Below are 14,295 nucleotides of genomic sequence, written 5' to 3'. Positions count from 1 at the left end.
ATGACACTTCTACAATTTGCAGCATATTTCCAAACATAGATTTGTTTAAACCAGATCGTCTCTGGTTCTTAAATCACCTCCCAAAGGTAGGTTAGCTGCTTAAGGGATGCATTCACTATTTTAGGTCAGTAGGGTACTTTGCAGTGCTTTATTACTAAATGCTCCAGACCACTGGCACTTTTCCAGCCAAATCCCTGATCACGTAGCCTATTTTTAATATTAAATCTCTCTGAACCAAAGTCATATCTTTCTGGAAGGTTAGACTTTTAGAGCAGTATATTAATAATCTACTACCAAATTACTGAGTCATTTGGCCTGTTTAAGTATCTAACCCAGTAGCAAAAAATTATTTAAGCAGTCATATGAGAAAATCCCAGTGTTCCAGTGGAAACTTAACATAATCATTTTAACACATTTTCTACAGAGAAATATAATATGTAATACTTTAAAATGTTAACATTGCAGGTTCCAGTACTTTTCTTTTAATTCTTATTTCTTACCTGATGTAATTCATGCATCAATATTTGCTTGCTTCCTTCCCTCCCTCTCTTGTTCTGCCCTTCCTTCCTTCCTTCCTTCCTTCCTTCCTTCCTTCCTTCCTTCCTTCCTTCCTTCCTTCCTTCCTTCCATGTGCATAAAGAGTCTTTCAGAAGGCCCAGAGCTTGCCCACATACAAAAAAGCTATCAAGGTTAAATCAACAAATGACAGAAAATATGTGTCTGCAAATCCTCTCTTTTGCAACACAAAAAATACTTTCAGGGTATTTTGTTAGATATTTCAATTGCATTAACAACTTTTTAATTCTATTCAAAAATGGTAACATTACAGAAAAAAAAATTAAATTAGCTCCCTGAATTAAAAACAGTGAATCCAGCTTTACCACTTCTGTTCATTTTGTGTCTTCCCAGTATTTTTACACACATGAATGTATGTATTTATAGAAATAATGCAGGGGCACCAGGGTGGTTCAGTGGGTTAAGCATCTCTGCCTTTGGCTCAGTTCATGATCCCTATTCAGCGGGGAACCTGCTTCTCCCTCTCTCTGCAGCTCCCCGTGCTCGTGCACTCTCTCTCTCTCTGTCAAATAAATAAAAATAAATAAATAAAATCTTTAAAAAAAATAAATGAGAGTTTTTTATTTCTTTATCTTTTTAACCAAATATAATCATCAACATTTGCCTATAATGCTCTGTAGGCTTGGTAACTATTATTAAACTTATATAATAATCTAAGTGTTGTATGGAACATAATTTTAGAATTTTCTCATTAGTTTAAATACATACTAGTCTGGATACACATCTAGATACAAACAGAAAGAACATTGCTTTCCCACAGGGTTTAATGAAAGTCAAAACACTATCAACAAGATGTTAAAGCATCAGTTTTAATGTATCCTCATAACATTGTGAATTGATACTTTGCAGAGAGAACTCATTTAATGAGGAAATTGTATTGTGTTTCATTTAGCAGACTGAGAACTTTTTCCAGATGCTTGTGACTAGTTGATTTTTGTAAAAGTTAATTTTTTGTAAATATAACTTTGTCTAGTTATATCTACTGATTTCTGACTGTTTTCTTATCAATTAATATAACTCCTGAATATGCAAAGAACATTTTTTTTTAAATTTTTTTAAAGATTTATTTATTTATTTGACAGAGAGAGAGGAGAACGTGCACAAGCAGGGGAGCGGGAGAGGGAGAAGCAGGCGCCCCACTGAGCAGGGAGCCCGACGCGGGGCTCGATCCCAGGACCCTGGGACCATGACCCGAGCCAAAGGCAGATGCTTAACCGACTGAGCCACTCAGGTGCCCCTATGCAAAAAACATTTTAGAGGGTAAAATCTTTAAGGACTGAAGCCATATCCCTTTTAACAGCTGTTCCCAGGAGGACACATATGATGACTATCCTTTAATGTCTTTGGATTGATTGTTCATTGCCACTGGGGAGCATTCACCCTGGAAGGCAGGAGCCAAGATTTATTGTTTGATTGTTCTGCCACTCCAGGAAAGGCTCGCCGCTGGACATGCCATCTTTTGATGTGACCTTTACTTAGTAGTAGAGAGTCCATTAAGATGTTCCAAAGTTTTATATATCTGTCCAGTTAGTCAGTTGCATTTCTTTTAAATATATTACCCAGAGTTTCTTGAAGAAATATCTTCCTTCTCTGCTGGCTTGATTTTTTTGAACACTCCGTCTGACTAGACATTGTATGTATAGTCACGTTTTCTGCTGTGAATTTAAACTCGATCCCCATAGGAGAGGCAGGGCTAAGGCATGAGAAGTAACAGTCAGTAAACAGTCATACAAAATGTCATATTTACAGTGTTTTTTCAACCATCTGTAAGAAAATTTTTAAGAATATTCTTTCTAGTAGCACTGAATTTTTTTTTTTATACTCATTTTACAGAGGGGGAAATTAGCCTGGGGAATATTTATATGACTTGCCTATGGCTACACAATGGGTCGTGGGCCATTTTAGGATTGGAACTTTAAATCCCTGGAATGAAGAAGTACCGTCAATGAGAAGAGGATCTTCAAATGGCAAAAACTGACAAGGCAAGAAGCAACAGATGTTGGAGAGGTTGTGGAGAAAGGGGAACCCTCTTACACTGTTGGTGGGAACGCGAGTTGGTGCAGCCACTTTGGAAAACAGTGTGGAGGTGCCTCAAAAAATTAAAAATGGAGCTACCCTATGACCCAGCAATTACACTACTGGGTATTTACCCCAAAGACACAGATGTAGTGAAAAGAAGGGCCATATGCACCCCAATGTTCATAGCAGCAATGTCCGCAATAGCCAAACTGTGGAAAGAGCCGAGATGTCCTTCAGCAGATGAATGGATAAAGAAGATGTGGTCCATATATACAATGGAGTATTACTCAGCCATCAGGAAGGATGAATACCCAACTTTTACATTAACATGGATGGGATGGAGGAGATTATGCTAAGTGAGATAAGTCAAGCAGAGAAAATCAATTATCATGTGGTTTCACTTATTTGTGGAACATAAGGAATAGCAGGGAGGACATTAGGAGAAGGAAGGGGAAAATGAAGGGGGGAGAATCGGAGGGGGAGACAAACCATGAGAGACTATGGACTCCGAGAAACAAACTGAGGGTTCTAGAGGGGAGGGGGGTGGGGGGATGGGTTAGCCCGGTGATGGGTATTAAGGAGGGCATGTGCTGCATGGAACACTGGGTGTTATACGCAAACAATGAATCATGGAACACTACATCAAAAACTAATGATGTACTGTATGGTGACTAACATAACATAATAAGATAAAATAAAAGAGAAGAGGATCTTCATAGAAAATAAGCCTTAGTCATATTTTCAAAATATAAAATCTCTCCTACATTTTTTGGAAGAAGGTTGCAGTATACATTTTAAGGATGATGACTTTTTTTTGAAGTGGCTTGCTTGTTATGGAACCTGTTTATTTAATCAACTGATCATAGTTGACATTTACACTAAGTTCATGAAGTTGGTATTTATTGAGGGTTATGATAAAACACCAAGTATATCTTCAGGCTGAAGTCTTAGTTTTATTCTCTTGCTCACTGTAGCAAGTATTTACTAGCCATTCATAATCTGGGTCAGATTGCTGTTGGCGTTTTTTTAGTAAGGAGGTGACATAAGACTATTTAGGAATATTTAGAAATGTTTAGGAAGGCTAAGGAGGATCCTGTAGTGGACGAGTTTGGAGATATGGGATGTGAGGGAGAATAGGCTCTCTGTCTGGTAACCCTTATTCATTCATTCAACACGTATTTATAGAGCATGTATGCTGTACCGGGTATTATTCTAGGCACTTGGGGTAAATGAGTGAACAAAACAGGAAAGAAGATATTGCCCTCATGGATGTTTCTATTGGAGGGAGAAAGACCCTGAACAATAAACGTAAGTAAATGACGTCGTATGTCCGAAGGCAACAGCACCATTTACAAACACCAGTAGAGGGGGGTAAGTGGAATTAGAGATACTGGAGAGCCCTGGGAGTTACAGTTTTCAGTAGGATGGTCGTGGAAGGCCTCATGGAGGAGGTGAAGTCTGAACAAAGATGTGCAGGCGGTGACAGCTGGTAGTGTGGGAATCCAGGGACAGAGCATTCCTGGTGCCTACGAGTGACGAGTGAGGTTGGAGCAGAAAGAAGGAGGCTGTGTGTGGGAAGGAGGCTGCCGCAGGTGGGTCGGAGAGCAGATAACCAGCAAACGAGACTTAGAAGGAGCAGCCAACAGGTCAGAGAAAGACCGAGAGAGTGGTTTCTGGAAGCCATGTTGAGAAAGGGAATAAAGGGTGGGGAGTGATATTGAACAACCATGCTCAGTTCTCCTAATAGGTTAAGGAAGCTGAACATGGAGAATTGCCCTTTGGACTTAGCCGTCTATCACTGATCACCTTGACAAGCAGTGATGGTGGAGGGCAAGGAGAGAGTAGGCTTAAGAGAAAACCAGAAGAGAATGGAAGGGAGCATAGGCAACATCTTTGGGGCATTTCTTTCTGTAGTGGGGAGCAAAGAAAGGGAATGGGAGCTGGCAGAGAACATGGAGTCAAAGGAAGGTTTTCTTGGGCAGCGACGATCGACAGCATGTGTGTGCTGATTAGAATGGCTCAGTGGGAAGACCAAAGGTAGGGATGTCCATGCAGAGTTTCTGACAGTATCTGTCCTCACCATGAGCTCCTATGCCAAAAATGTCCTATGTCTGATTCATTCACTCCTTTTCCCTCATTTAATTTAAAATTTTTTCAGCAATATTTTAGGAAAAGTCAGCTTTCCCAGGCTGCAATTTTTCTGCTTCTCTTGCCTACTCATTTCCATTTTCATGGCTGAAAGGTAAAGTTTTAGGTAAGAAATTATATAGCATGAAACATTTTTGTCATCTATCACCATCAGTAAATATACATGAAAGGCCTACAAACCTCCCTCAGCACAGACACCCCCCCCCCACAGAATGTTGTAATTATGAAGGGAAATTATTTATCCTATGCCTGAAATCCCAAACTCAAACTAACATTAAAAGTGGCCATCTAATTTTAACTTTTTAAAAATGGTTCTTTTTAATGGTGTCAAATTTTGTAAATTTTGGACAGGGGTTCTTCTGCAAAATAAAAACAGCCACCATGCCCTTCCTTTAAGAAATAATTTGGTGGTAACAGTGTTTTAATATATTACTCTTTTTTACAAAAATATTCTTCTTAAAGATTGGTAAGTTAGTCCTGTCTCTGATTTGTATTTTTTAATAACTTCAGCTTCAGTGCTGAACACCAGCAACTGTTCCTATTGAACATATACTCAGAAGATGCTTGAACTCCAGCCAGCTTCAGGCAAGATTAGCTGCCAAAATGGCTACCGAAGGCCAGCTTGCCAAAGTTATGTTCATTTTCAGGGAAAACAGAGAAATTTAAATAGCTGGTTTCTTGACTTCCATTGTTTTCCTCCTCTAGTTATCTACTTTCCATTGTAGATAAATGATGAAAAGAAGGCTTTACAATTTTGAGATACTCTGAAGGGAGGAAAATTTCAGGGTAGCAGCCAACTCTTTGAATCCTTCTTTGCACAAAACAGCATTACATTGTTGAATGAGAAATTATCTGTTTCACATTGGACCTTCATTGTGCCTTTTGGGAAGATAAAATCTGAGGTTCTGTGAGGATGTATGTGTAGGGTGTGTGTGTGTGAGAGAGAGAGAGCGTGCATGCGTGCTAGGTTTAGTAAAGACAGAATGAAGAACTTGGAAGTCATTTTGGCATTTTATGACAATTAGAAATGGCTATATGGGTACCTGGTAGACAGAAAAAGAGATATTTTCAATCAGTAGAAACATTAGTTGCAGGTAGGGATTTGTTCTGGCTTTTATTTTTATGAACTGATGCATGCGTGGAACCTGAATTCAGATTTGAATTCAGTTTAAAAGCTGCCTCCCACCTCTGTTGGTTATTAGCTTTGTCACCTCGGTCAGGTCATGGAACTTCTCTGTCCCTTGGTTTTTCATCAATGACAATAGAGTTAAAAATTTAATATTAAATTATGTTTAATATTCAATTTTAAAATAAAATTTATTTTAATATAAATTATTGTTAAATCATAATATTTATTATCAATTATTTTAATATTAGTTAATGTTAATATTATATTAATATATAATATATGTGTTATATATATCGGCCCAATGTCTAGCACAGTGTTAAAGCATTCATGAAAAATTAGCAATTATTATTATGATCATTCAGATAGCCTAATCTTAATAAATGGATTGCTCTAATTATTAATGTAACATACCACTATCTCAAAAACAGACTGACTTTAGCTCTTAGGAGATAGCGCTGGATTTAGAAGGAAGAAAATCTGAGAACTCTGTTTAAGTCTCAGAAGACATGATTTTCCTCATAATGTGGAATTTACTGACAACTTAAACGCCACAGGGATAAGGAGTTTTTCTGTGAGGTGATGCCACATAAATGAGAAGGATTCCCAAAATGCCTTTTGCGGGTGTGCTTGAGTGTGTATCTACCTGCAGAGTGAGAAAGAGGGGGGGAATAAAGGGGGAGAGACAAATAAATACTCTGGAAAAAGGAGCATGTTAGCTACACTGATCTCTTTTCACTTCCTCAAACTGCTGAGTATTTCTTGTCCTCATGCCTTAGCAGATGCTGTTCCCTCTTCCTGGACATCGCTTTTCTGAACACATCCTAAAGCTAAGTTGTTTTTTTTTTCCTTTTTCTCGTGAGATATTTCAGCTTAAATAGCATCTCAGAATGTTGTCTCATCACCTTAACTAAAATAGCTTCTGCTTACCATTATTCTCTTTCTCAGCCTGTTTTGTGTTTTCTTGTTGGGATTATTTTTCTGATTACTTTAAAAAATTGGTTTCCTTTTCAACTAGATTATTAGGCTCCCTGATGGAAACAGCCTTTTCATCTTTTCCGCTGTCATATTCCCAGCATTTAACTTAGAGTCAAAGCACGTACCCTTTAGCAAAGTAGTAAGTACTCTGTAAATGGATATGGTTGGGTTTTGGTTTTGCTTCTGGTAACATTTAGTCTTTTTGTCAATACATAGGGAATTACACAAAGTTTCTAAATTTCCCTGTGCTCTTGAGAAAATCGAAGCTAATATTTTAGCTTTTTTATTTAGAAAAAAAAGCTAATATTTAGCTTTTACATAATCATCAAAGTTACCACACAGGGATGAACTCTCATGGATTTATTACCATCATCTTGCTTAATGTTTTCACATTAAGCAGGCCAGTCACATTTGAGAATTTCATTAATTGAATGGGTATGAATAGTAATTCCATGACATTTGCAAACTAAACTATACAGTATTCATGTAAATGTGCTTCATCTCAATAGTCTGTATCATTTTTAAATTTTCTGAGTCGGGAATTGTCATAATTAGTAAACAGTTTATGGTTTTGTTGTAACCTCAAGAATGCAGGGGCTAGCAATTCATTCTCTTAGAGATCCAGATCTCTTCACAGAAAAAAAATTCTTCTGACCTGTGGAAAGAGGTGACAATATGAGAAATAAAAGAACTATCTCTGCCAGCTAATGCAAGCAGACAATACAAGATAGAACTCTTTCCCATTGGTCCTTGGCCTCAGAAGTCTGTCCCATTTTGCTTTTTCCTAAAAGTGTGGGCCTGAAGAGTATGGCAATGGGATGTCTATCATCCCATGGCAGGTCAGGAGGAAACAATTGAAGTCAAACTTGCCATTGGTTTAGCATCGTCCTATACATGTGGAGGGTCATTTGAAGTCCTGAGGGTTTGGGATGGAACATAGATCTATCTAGACCCAGGGTAGCCTTGGAATACCATGAGAAATTGATTTTGCCCAAGAACTTTGGTTTAGTGTTCATATGAAGATTTCCTACAAAAATAGATGACCACTTTGGGATCCAAGATCCACTCCTGAATAGGCTGATTCTTACCCTTTTGTCTTTAAAAGAGAAAATACAAGAAAAAGAACGCTCAAGAAAAATGATGCTGGAAATCTATATGATTGAAACAGTAGAGTACAGCATCAAACAAGCAAACTTTATAATCTATGCTGGGCATGCAGCCTGCTTAAGATTCTCTGTCTCCCTCTCCCTCTACCCCTCCCCACCACCTCCTCCCTCTCCCTCTCTCTCAAAAAAAAAAAAAATAATAAAAATTTTTAAAAGCATGAATTAATCCAATTTAACTAATTTTCCCATAAGCAAAGCACACATATTTGGAGTAAGAGTTCTGAGGATAAAAGTGAATGATCCAGGACCATTTCCTTACACCACACACAAAAATAGACTCCAAATGGTGGAAAGACCTAAATGTGAGACAGGAGTCCATCAAAATCCTAAAGGAAAACACAGGCAACAACCTCTTCGACCTCAGCCGCAGCAACTTCTTCCTAGAAACATCGCCAAAGGCAAGGGAAGCAAGGGCAAAAATGAGCTCTTGGGACTTCATCAAGATAAAAAGCGTTTGCACAGCAAAAGAAACGGTCCACAAAACCAAAAGACAACCGACAGAATGGGAGAAAATATTTGCAAATGACATATCAGATAAAGGGCTAGTATCCAAAATCTATAAAGAACTTATCAAACTCAACACCCAAAGAACAAATAATCCAATCAAGAAATGGACAGAAGACATGAACACACATTTTTCCAAAGAAGACATCCAAATGACCAACAGACACATGAAAAAGTGCTCAACATCGCTTGGCATCAGGGAAATCCAAATCAAAACCTCCATGAGATACCACCTCACACCAGTCAGAATGGCTAAAATTAACAAGTCAGGAAAGGACAGATGTTGGGGGGGATGTGGAGAAAGGGGAACCCTCCTACACTGTTAGTGGGAATGCAAGCTGGTGCAGCCACTCTGGAAAACAGTGTGGAGGTTCCTCAAATAGTTGAAAATAGAGCTACCCTACGATCCAGCAATTGCACTACTGGGTATTTACCACAAAGATACAGATGTAGGGTTCTGAAGGGGTACGTGCAGCAATGTCCACAATAGCCAAAGTGTGGAAAGAGCCAAGATGGCAAGATCTCATTCCTTTTGATGGCTGCATAATATTCCATTGTGTGTATATACCACTTCTTCTTTATCCATAAAGAATATTCTTTATGGATAAAGAAGAAGTGGTATATTTAGAAGAAGTGGTATATATACACAATGGAATATTGTGCAGCCATCAAAAGGAATGAGATCTTGCCATTTGCAACGACGTGGATGGAACTGGAGGGTGTTATGCTGAGTAAAATAAGTCAATGAGAGAAAGACATGTATCATATGATCTCACTGATATGAGGAATTCTTAATCTCAGGAAACAAACTGAGGGTTGCTGGAGTGGGGGTGGGATGGGAGGGTTGGGGTGGCTGGGTGATAGACATTGGGGAGGGTATGTGCTATGGCGAGTGCTGTGAATTGTGCCAGACTGTTGAATCACAGATCTGTACCTCTGAAACAAATAATGCAATATATGTTAAGAAAAAAAGAAGAAGAAGAAGAAGATAGCAAGAAGGGTAGAATGAAGGGGGGTAAATCGGAGGGGGAGACAACCATGAGAGATGATGGACTCTGAAAAACAAACTGAGGGTTCTAGAGGGGAGGGTGGTGGGGGGATGGGTTAGCCTGGTGATGGGTATTAAGGAGGGCACGTTCTGCGTGGAGCACTGGGTGTTATGCACAAACAATGAATCATGGAACACTACATCAAAAACTAATGATGTAATGTATGGAGATTAACATAACAATAAATTTTTTTTTAAAAAAGTGAATAATCCAGGATGAGTTTTGGTAGACATCAGGTAGCAAGTTACATTTTGGAACTGTACCATGAGGAATTAGAATATTAAGGTGTAGGAAAGGAAGTATCTGTAGCTGAACGTGTGAGGTACCCATAAGGACAAAACTACAAAAGACCAGCTAATCACATTGTAGCAGCCCAAGAGATCAAGGGTACATCTTGTAATGAACCTGTTCTGGAGTTATGGAACAGCCTTCCTGCTGTCCTGGCTGAAGACTACTTGAGGCAGAATGACCCAGAACGTCCATATGGTACCAAAGGCAAAAGCCTAATTAGATATATTACTTCTAACTGCATAAATCCACACTCCCAGAAGGAAGCAGATTAATTGTAATGCACATGTGAGGAGGGTGACTTTCAAAAACACAAGAAGTCTGGAGGCTAAAACATACTACTCTTTAATAGTGGTTATCTTTGGGTGGGAGAATTTAAAGTCATGGCTATTTGTTTTTGTTTTTATTTATTTATTTGAGAGAGAGTGAGATAGAGAGCATGAGAGGGGTTAGGGTCAGAGGGAGAAGCAGACCCCCCACCGAGCAGGGAGCCCGATGTGGGACTCGATCCCGGGACTCCAGGATCATGACCTGAGCCGAAGGCAGACGCCCAACCAACTGAGCCACCCAGGCGCCCTTAGTCAAGCCTATTTGTGTCTCTGCAGTGGGTTCATGTAACTTCTATGATGAAAAGACTTGGCCGTTTTGCTATTGTTAATACAGATACAAAGAATGATGAAAGTAACGTGGCTCCTTCCATAAGCTGCATTACACATCAGTTGAGAGTCACATCTCACATTGTAAAAGAGACAAAAGTTAATATATTGTTGCAAATATTCAAAAGATCTTGGCCAAAGGTCACTAGTTTTTTTTTTGTTTGTTTATTATTTAAACCTGGAAACAGGTGTCAACATGACTGCAATTAAAAGCTACATCTGATCATTAGCAAAGGACTTTTTAAATCTTACTTTCTTCAAAAGGGAAGGGGATAGCGCACAATTATGTGTGTGTTAGGCTCTTCCTGTCCGTATTAGGCGGGTTCTTAATGACAGAAACTTTGCGGGGCACCTGAGTGGCTCAGTCGTTAAGCGTCTGCCTTCGGCTCAGGTCATTATCCCAGGGTGCTGGGATCGAGCCCCACACTGGATTCCCTACTCGGGGGGAAGCCTGCTTCTCCCTCTCCCACTCCCCCTGCTTGTGTTCCCCTCTCACTGTGTCTCTCTCTGTCAAGTAAATAAATAAAATCTTTAAAAAAAAAAAAATGACAGAAACTTTGTATCCTCACTGAGGTGTGAACTGAACCTTCCTCAGGGTGATTGGGTTTAAAATGCCAGCACTTGTGAAAATGGGGTCTGAGGTCCTTTTTGGGAGTTGTGCTTCCTGGTAATTTTGTACCATGCTACTCCTGCTATGAGAAACCCTCTGGGAAGATTAGGGATCCCCTAGGATGTGTGTTGGTGGGGGGAAATTCCTATCTCCCTTGTGAATTTTATTGGAATAAAAAATTGCAATGCATTTTGCATCTCCCGTGCATTTTGCATTCACTTCATAAGAATATAAATAATCTGTTTATTGATTTATGGTACCACAATTAAGGTGCATTCAATCTGTAACTTTTATTCAAAAGCCTCTATTCTACTGTATATTCTAGCATTTGCATCATGAAGATTGGTCTTAGTCCACAGAAGAAATAAAGGCAGGGGGGAGGAAGAAGGAATGAAGAGAGAAAAAGTAACAAAGATTTTCTTAAAAACACCTTTCGTTTGCATGTGACTTTATAAAATAATCCCCTCCCCACCACGCAAACAAAACGGTAGTTTGGAAAGCAGTGATGGAATTTTATGTTTAACTTTAAGAAATCTAGAAGTGTGTATTTCTTCGTAAAACTTTAAAAATGTAATCCTATTAATAGAGAAAATTATCTTCTCAAGCTTCAATCACCTTATTTATAAGAAGAACTTGGACTAAATTATTCTGTAAATCTTAACTCGAGCTAATCAACCAAGCTTTGCAATTTCTTCATAGTTATTGTTCTGAAAATTCATAGTGTTATTTATTCTAAGGACTTTCAACCGTAGTTTCTCCGTTGGAGAAGCAGTTCAAAGTCATTTTGAGCTCCGTTAAACTCATTGCTTAGAGCTGTGATTACTTTCATGTCCTAATTAAATGGGCAAATCTGTCTCCTGCATCTTGTTTGGGAAGTCACAAGCAATCAAGAGCAGGTTGGTGTTATGACTGATGAGCATCATTCGTTGATTTCTCCTGTCCAATAACGTGTATGTAATACTGGTTTTTTTTGAATTGTCGTATGGCAGAGGATATACTTTCTCGGTAGCAGGGTAATGGAAAGGGATCGTTAAATGAAAAGATTGCATGCTTTGTCTCTGAGAGAATGTTTCATCTGCAACAGCAACATGACAGACATACCATGTGCCTGTTACTATAGAACCGAAAAGCCCTTTCCAGCTGTTTACACTTCGGATGCAAAATGGCAATTTGACATAGACTAACAGTGTGATGTAGCATCTGCGTAAAAAGGCTACATATGGAGCATGCCCAGTGCGGTGAGTGCGTCCTCCGCCCTCCCCCTCCAGATCTCTGAAGATAAGGCTTGAACTTTGCACTTGCAAATGTCACTGCATACGTTCTGCACTAGGTTTTTTTTTTTTAAAGGTTCTCTTACAACTAATTTCCTGTAACAATCCCAGAGCAGAGAAGAGAATATTTAGAGTGATGAGATGCATCAAGTTTAGAACGAGTTGATGCCTGTCTTTGAATGCACTTGAAGTGTTCTTTATTTTTTAAAGCAATATAAGGCATTCGAGTGTTTGTTTTCTATCTCCCCGACCCCCGGAAGGGGAAAATAAGAATCTCCTTGGATCGGAGTCCTCCGGGGTAGGGCGTGAAAGCCCCGGGGGCAGGAAGGGACGGAGAAGAGGGGCTTGCCCAGAGCATGGATAGGAAAGGAGCCGGGGCGCTCCAGGGCTCAGCGCGCACTGAGGATCTGTGCCCGGGGCTGCAGCTGCGGATGAGAAAGGCGCTGTCTGGCTAATGAAGGCCACCTGGATCAGGCTTCTGAAAAGAGCCAAGGGAGGAAGGCTGAAGAATTCGGATATCTGTGTAAGCTCAGGGGCTTTCGTCTGGGGGAGACGCTATCTTGTCGCTGCTTCTGCTGTCCTTACAGTGAGTGCTCGCAGGGGCTCCCGTGATTTAGTAATATGATCCTGATGGCAAGAGAGGGAGCGAGGGAGAGTCCTATAATTTTCTGAGCTCCTTTTCCGATGTTGTGATTTATTGCCAGAGCAGCTATCCCGGGCAGGTGTTTGCTTTAGGCAGCTTTTATTAAACGTCGATTTACAAAGCTATGGAAAAATGTGTTGCTTAAGGATCGAGTGAAGCTGGCTACTGTTGTCTTACAGTTTTGTCCGTGAAGGTATCAGGTGAATGGAAAGGTACAAAAGGATGCTTAAGGTTAAAACGGGAGTCATGGTAGAGAATTCAAGTTTATAACTCGTTAGACTTTCTTTTATGTTGTTTTTTAGTAGACGTATCTTCTTTCCTGTTGTAAATACTTGCTTTAGCATGTCGTCTGTTCTTGAAGGCATCCTTGAAACCCCTCTGTGCCCTTCAGCCGGGCACTGCACCACGGAGCTGGTTTAATTATAAAGGAACTTGCTCTGGCTTCCAGAAAGGATAGTCATTGGAGCATAAGCCTTGGGAAGGAATGGTCCCTTGGTAGGCACAACCATCCTAGGGAGTGGTCTGCGAAGGAGAGCACGATGTTTCTAGATGGCTTGCCCTGAAATGGATTATTTTCTCTTTTCAGGAATTTATAGCAGAATCTAGGAAGCAAACTGCAGTGTCAATGAGACTTTTCCAATGCAAACATCATAGATGGAATCTCTTTTAAAATGCAAATTTTTCTCTCAAGGGTTCGGCAGACTCCTACACCAGCCGTCCATCCGATTCAGATGTTTCTTTGGAGGAAGATCGGGAGGCAGTGCGCAGAGAAGCAGAGCGACAGGCCCAGGCCCAGTTGGAAAAGGCAAAGGTAAAACCATTTCTCCTCTGCCAACCTCTTTCTTTGCCAGTCGTTCTGGGTCTGTGATGGGCCACCTGTGGAAGTTTCTTTTAAAACGTATGTTTGGTCTCACAGTATTTCATTGTCTGATTTTAAACAGGTGCAAGAAATGGAGTGTATTTGATTTCCTTGATAGAAAAAGGAAGTGTATATAAGAGTGGTCTTGGCTTTTATGTTGTTTTATAATCCAACTGACTCATTTCTGTGGGTGGATAGTTTATTTAGACACCGAAAAGGATCCCCCAATATACAAAGGGGAAAAATCTGCTTCTAATAACAGAATGATTTCACTTCATTTCTCCAGTCAACCATTTCTCTGCTTGGAAAAATAACTTTCTTCAAGGTAATGTGTATTTTCTTAGGCTTGAACAATCTTTCCCCCAAATTTTACTCCATAGGTGTTTTATAGTAGTATTTTCT

General features: G+C 39.7%; 1 protein-coding gene across 10 annotated transcripts in view; it reads left to right on the top strand.

Annotated features, from left to right (window-relative positions):
- CACNB2 (calcium voltage-gated channel auxiliary subunit beta 2) overlaps positions 1 to 14,295 on the top strand; it is a 389,518-nt gene that overhangs the window by 253,086 nt on the left and 122,137 nt on the right. For 9 of the 10 annotated variants that reach the window (XM_027594126.2, XM_027594129.2, XM_027594134.2 and 6 more), the window contains one exon: positions 13,726 to 13,845. In XM_027594126.2, coding sequence (XP_027449927.1) covers positions 13,726 to 13,845 — 120 coding nt within the window. Of the gene's footprint in view, positions 1 to 11,009; positions 12,915 to 13,725; positions 13,846 to 14,295 lie in introns of those variants that run through there. The other variant, XM_027594130.1, reaches the window with a different exon arrangement.

Source organism: Zalophus californianus, chromosome 9 (genome assembly GCF_009762305.2).
Source record: "Zalophus californianus isolate mZalCal1 chromosome 9, mZalCal1.pri.v2, whole genome shotgun sequence".
Taxonomy (NCBI): Eukaryota; Metazoa; Chordata; class Mammalia; order Carnivora; family Otariidae; genus Zalophus; species Zalophus californianus.
Note: the sequence above shows the minus strand (reverse complement) of the source record. Positions and strands in the feature narration are given on the sequence as shown.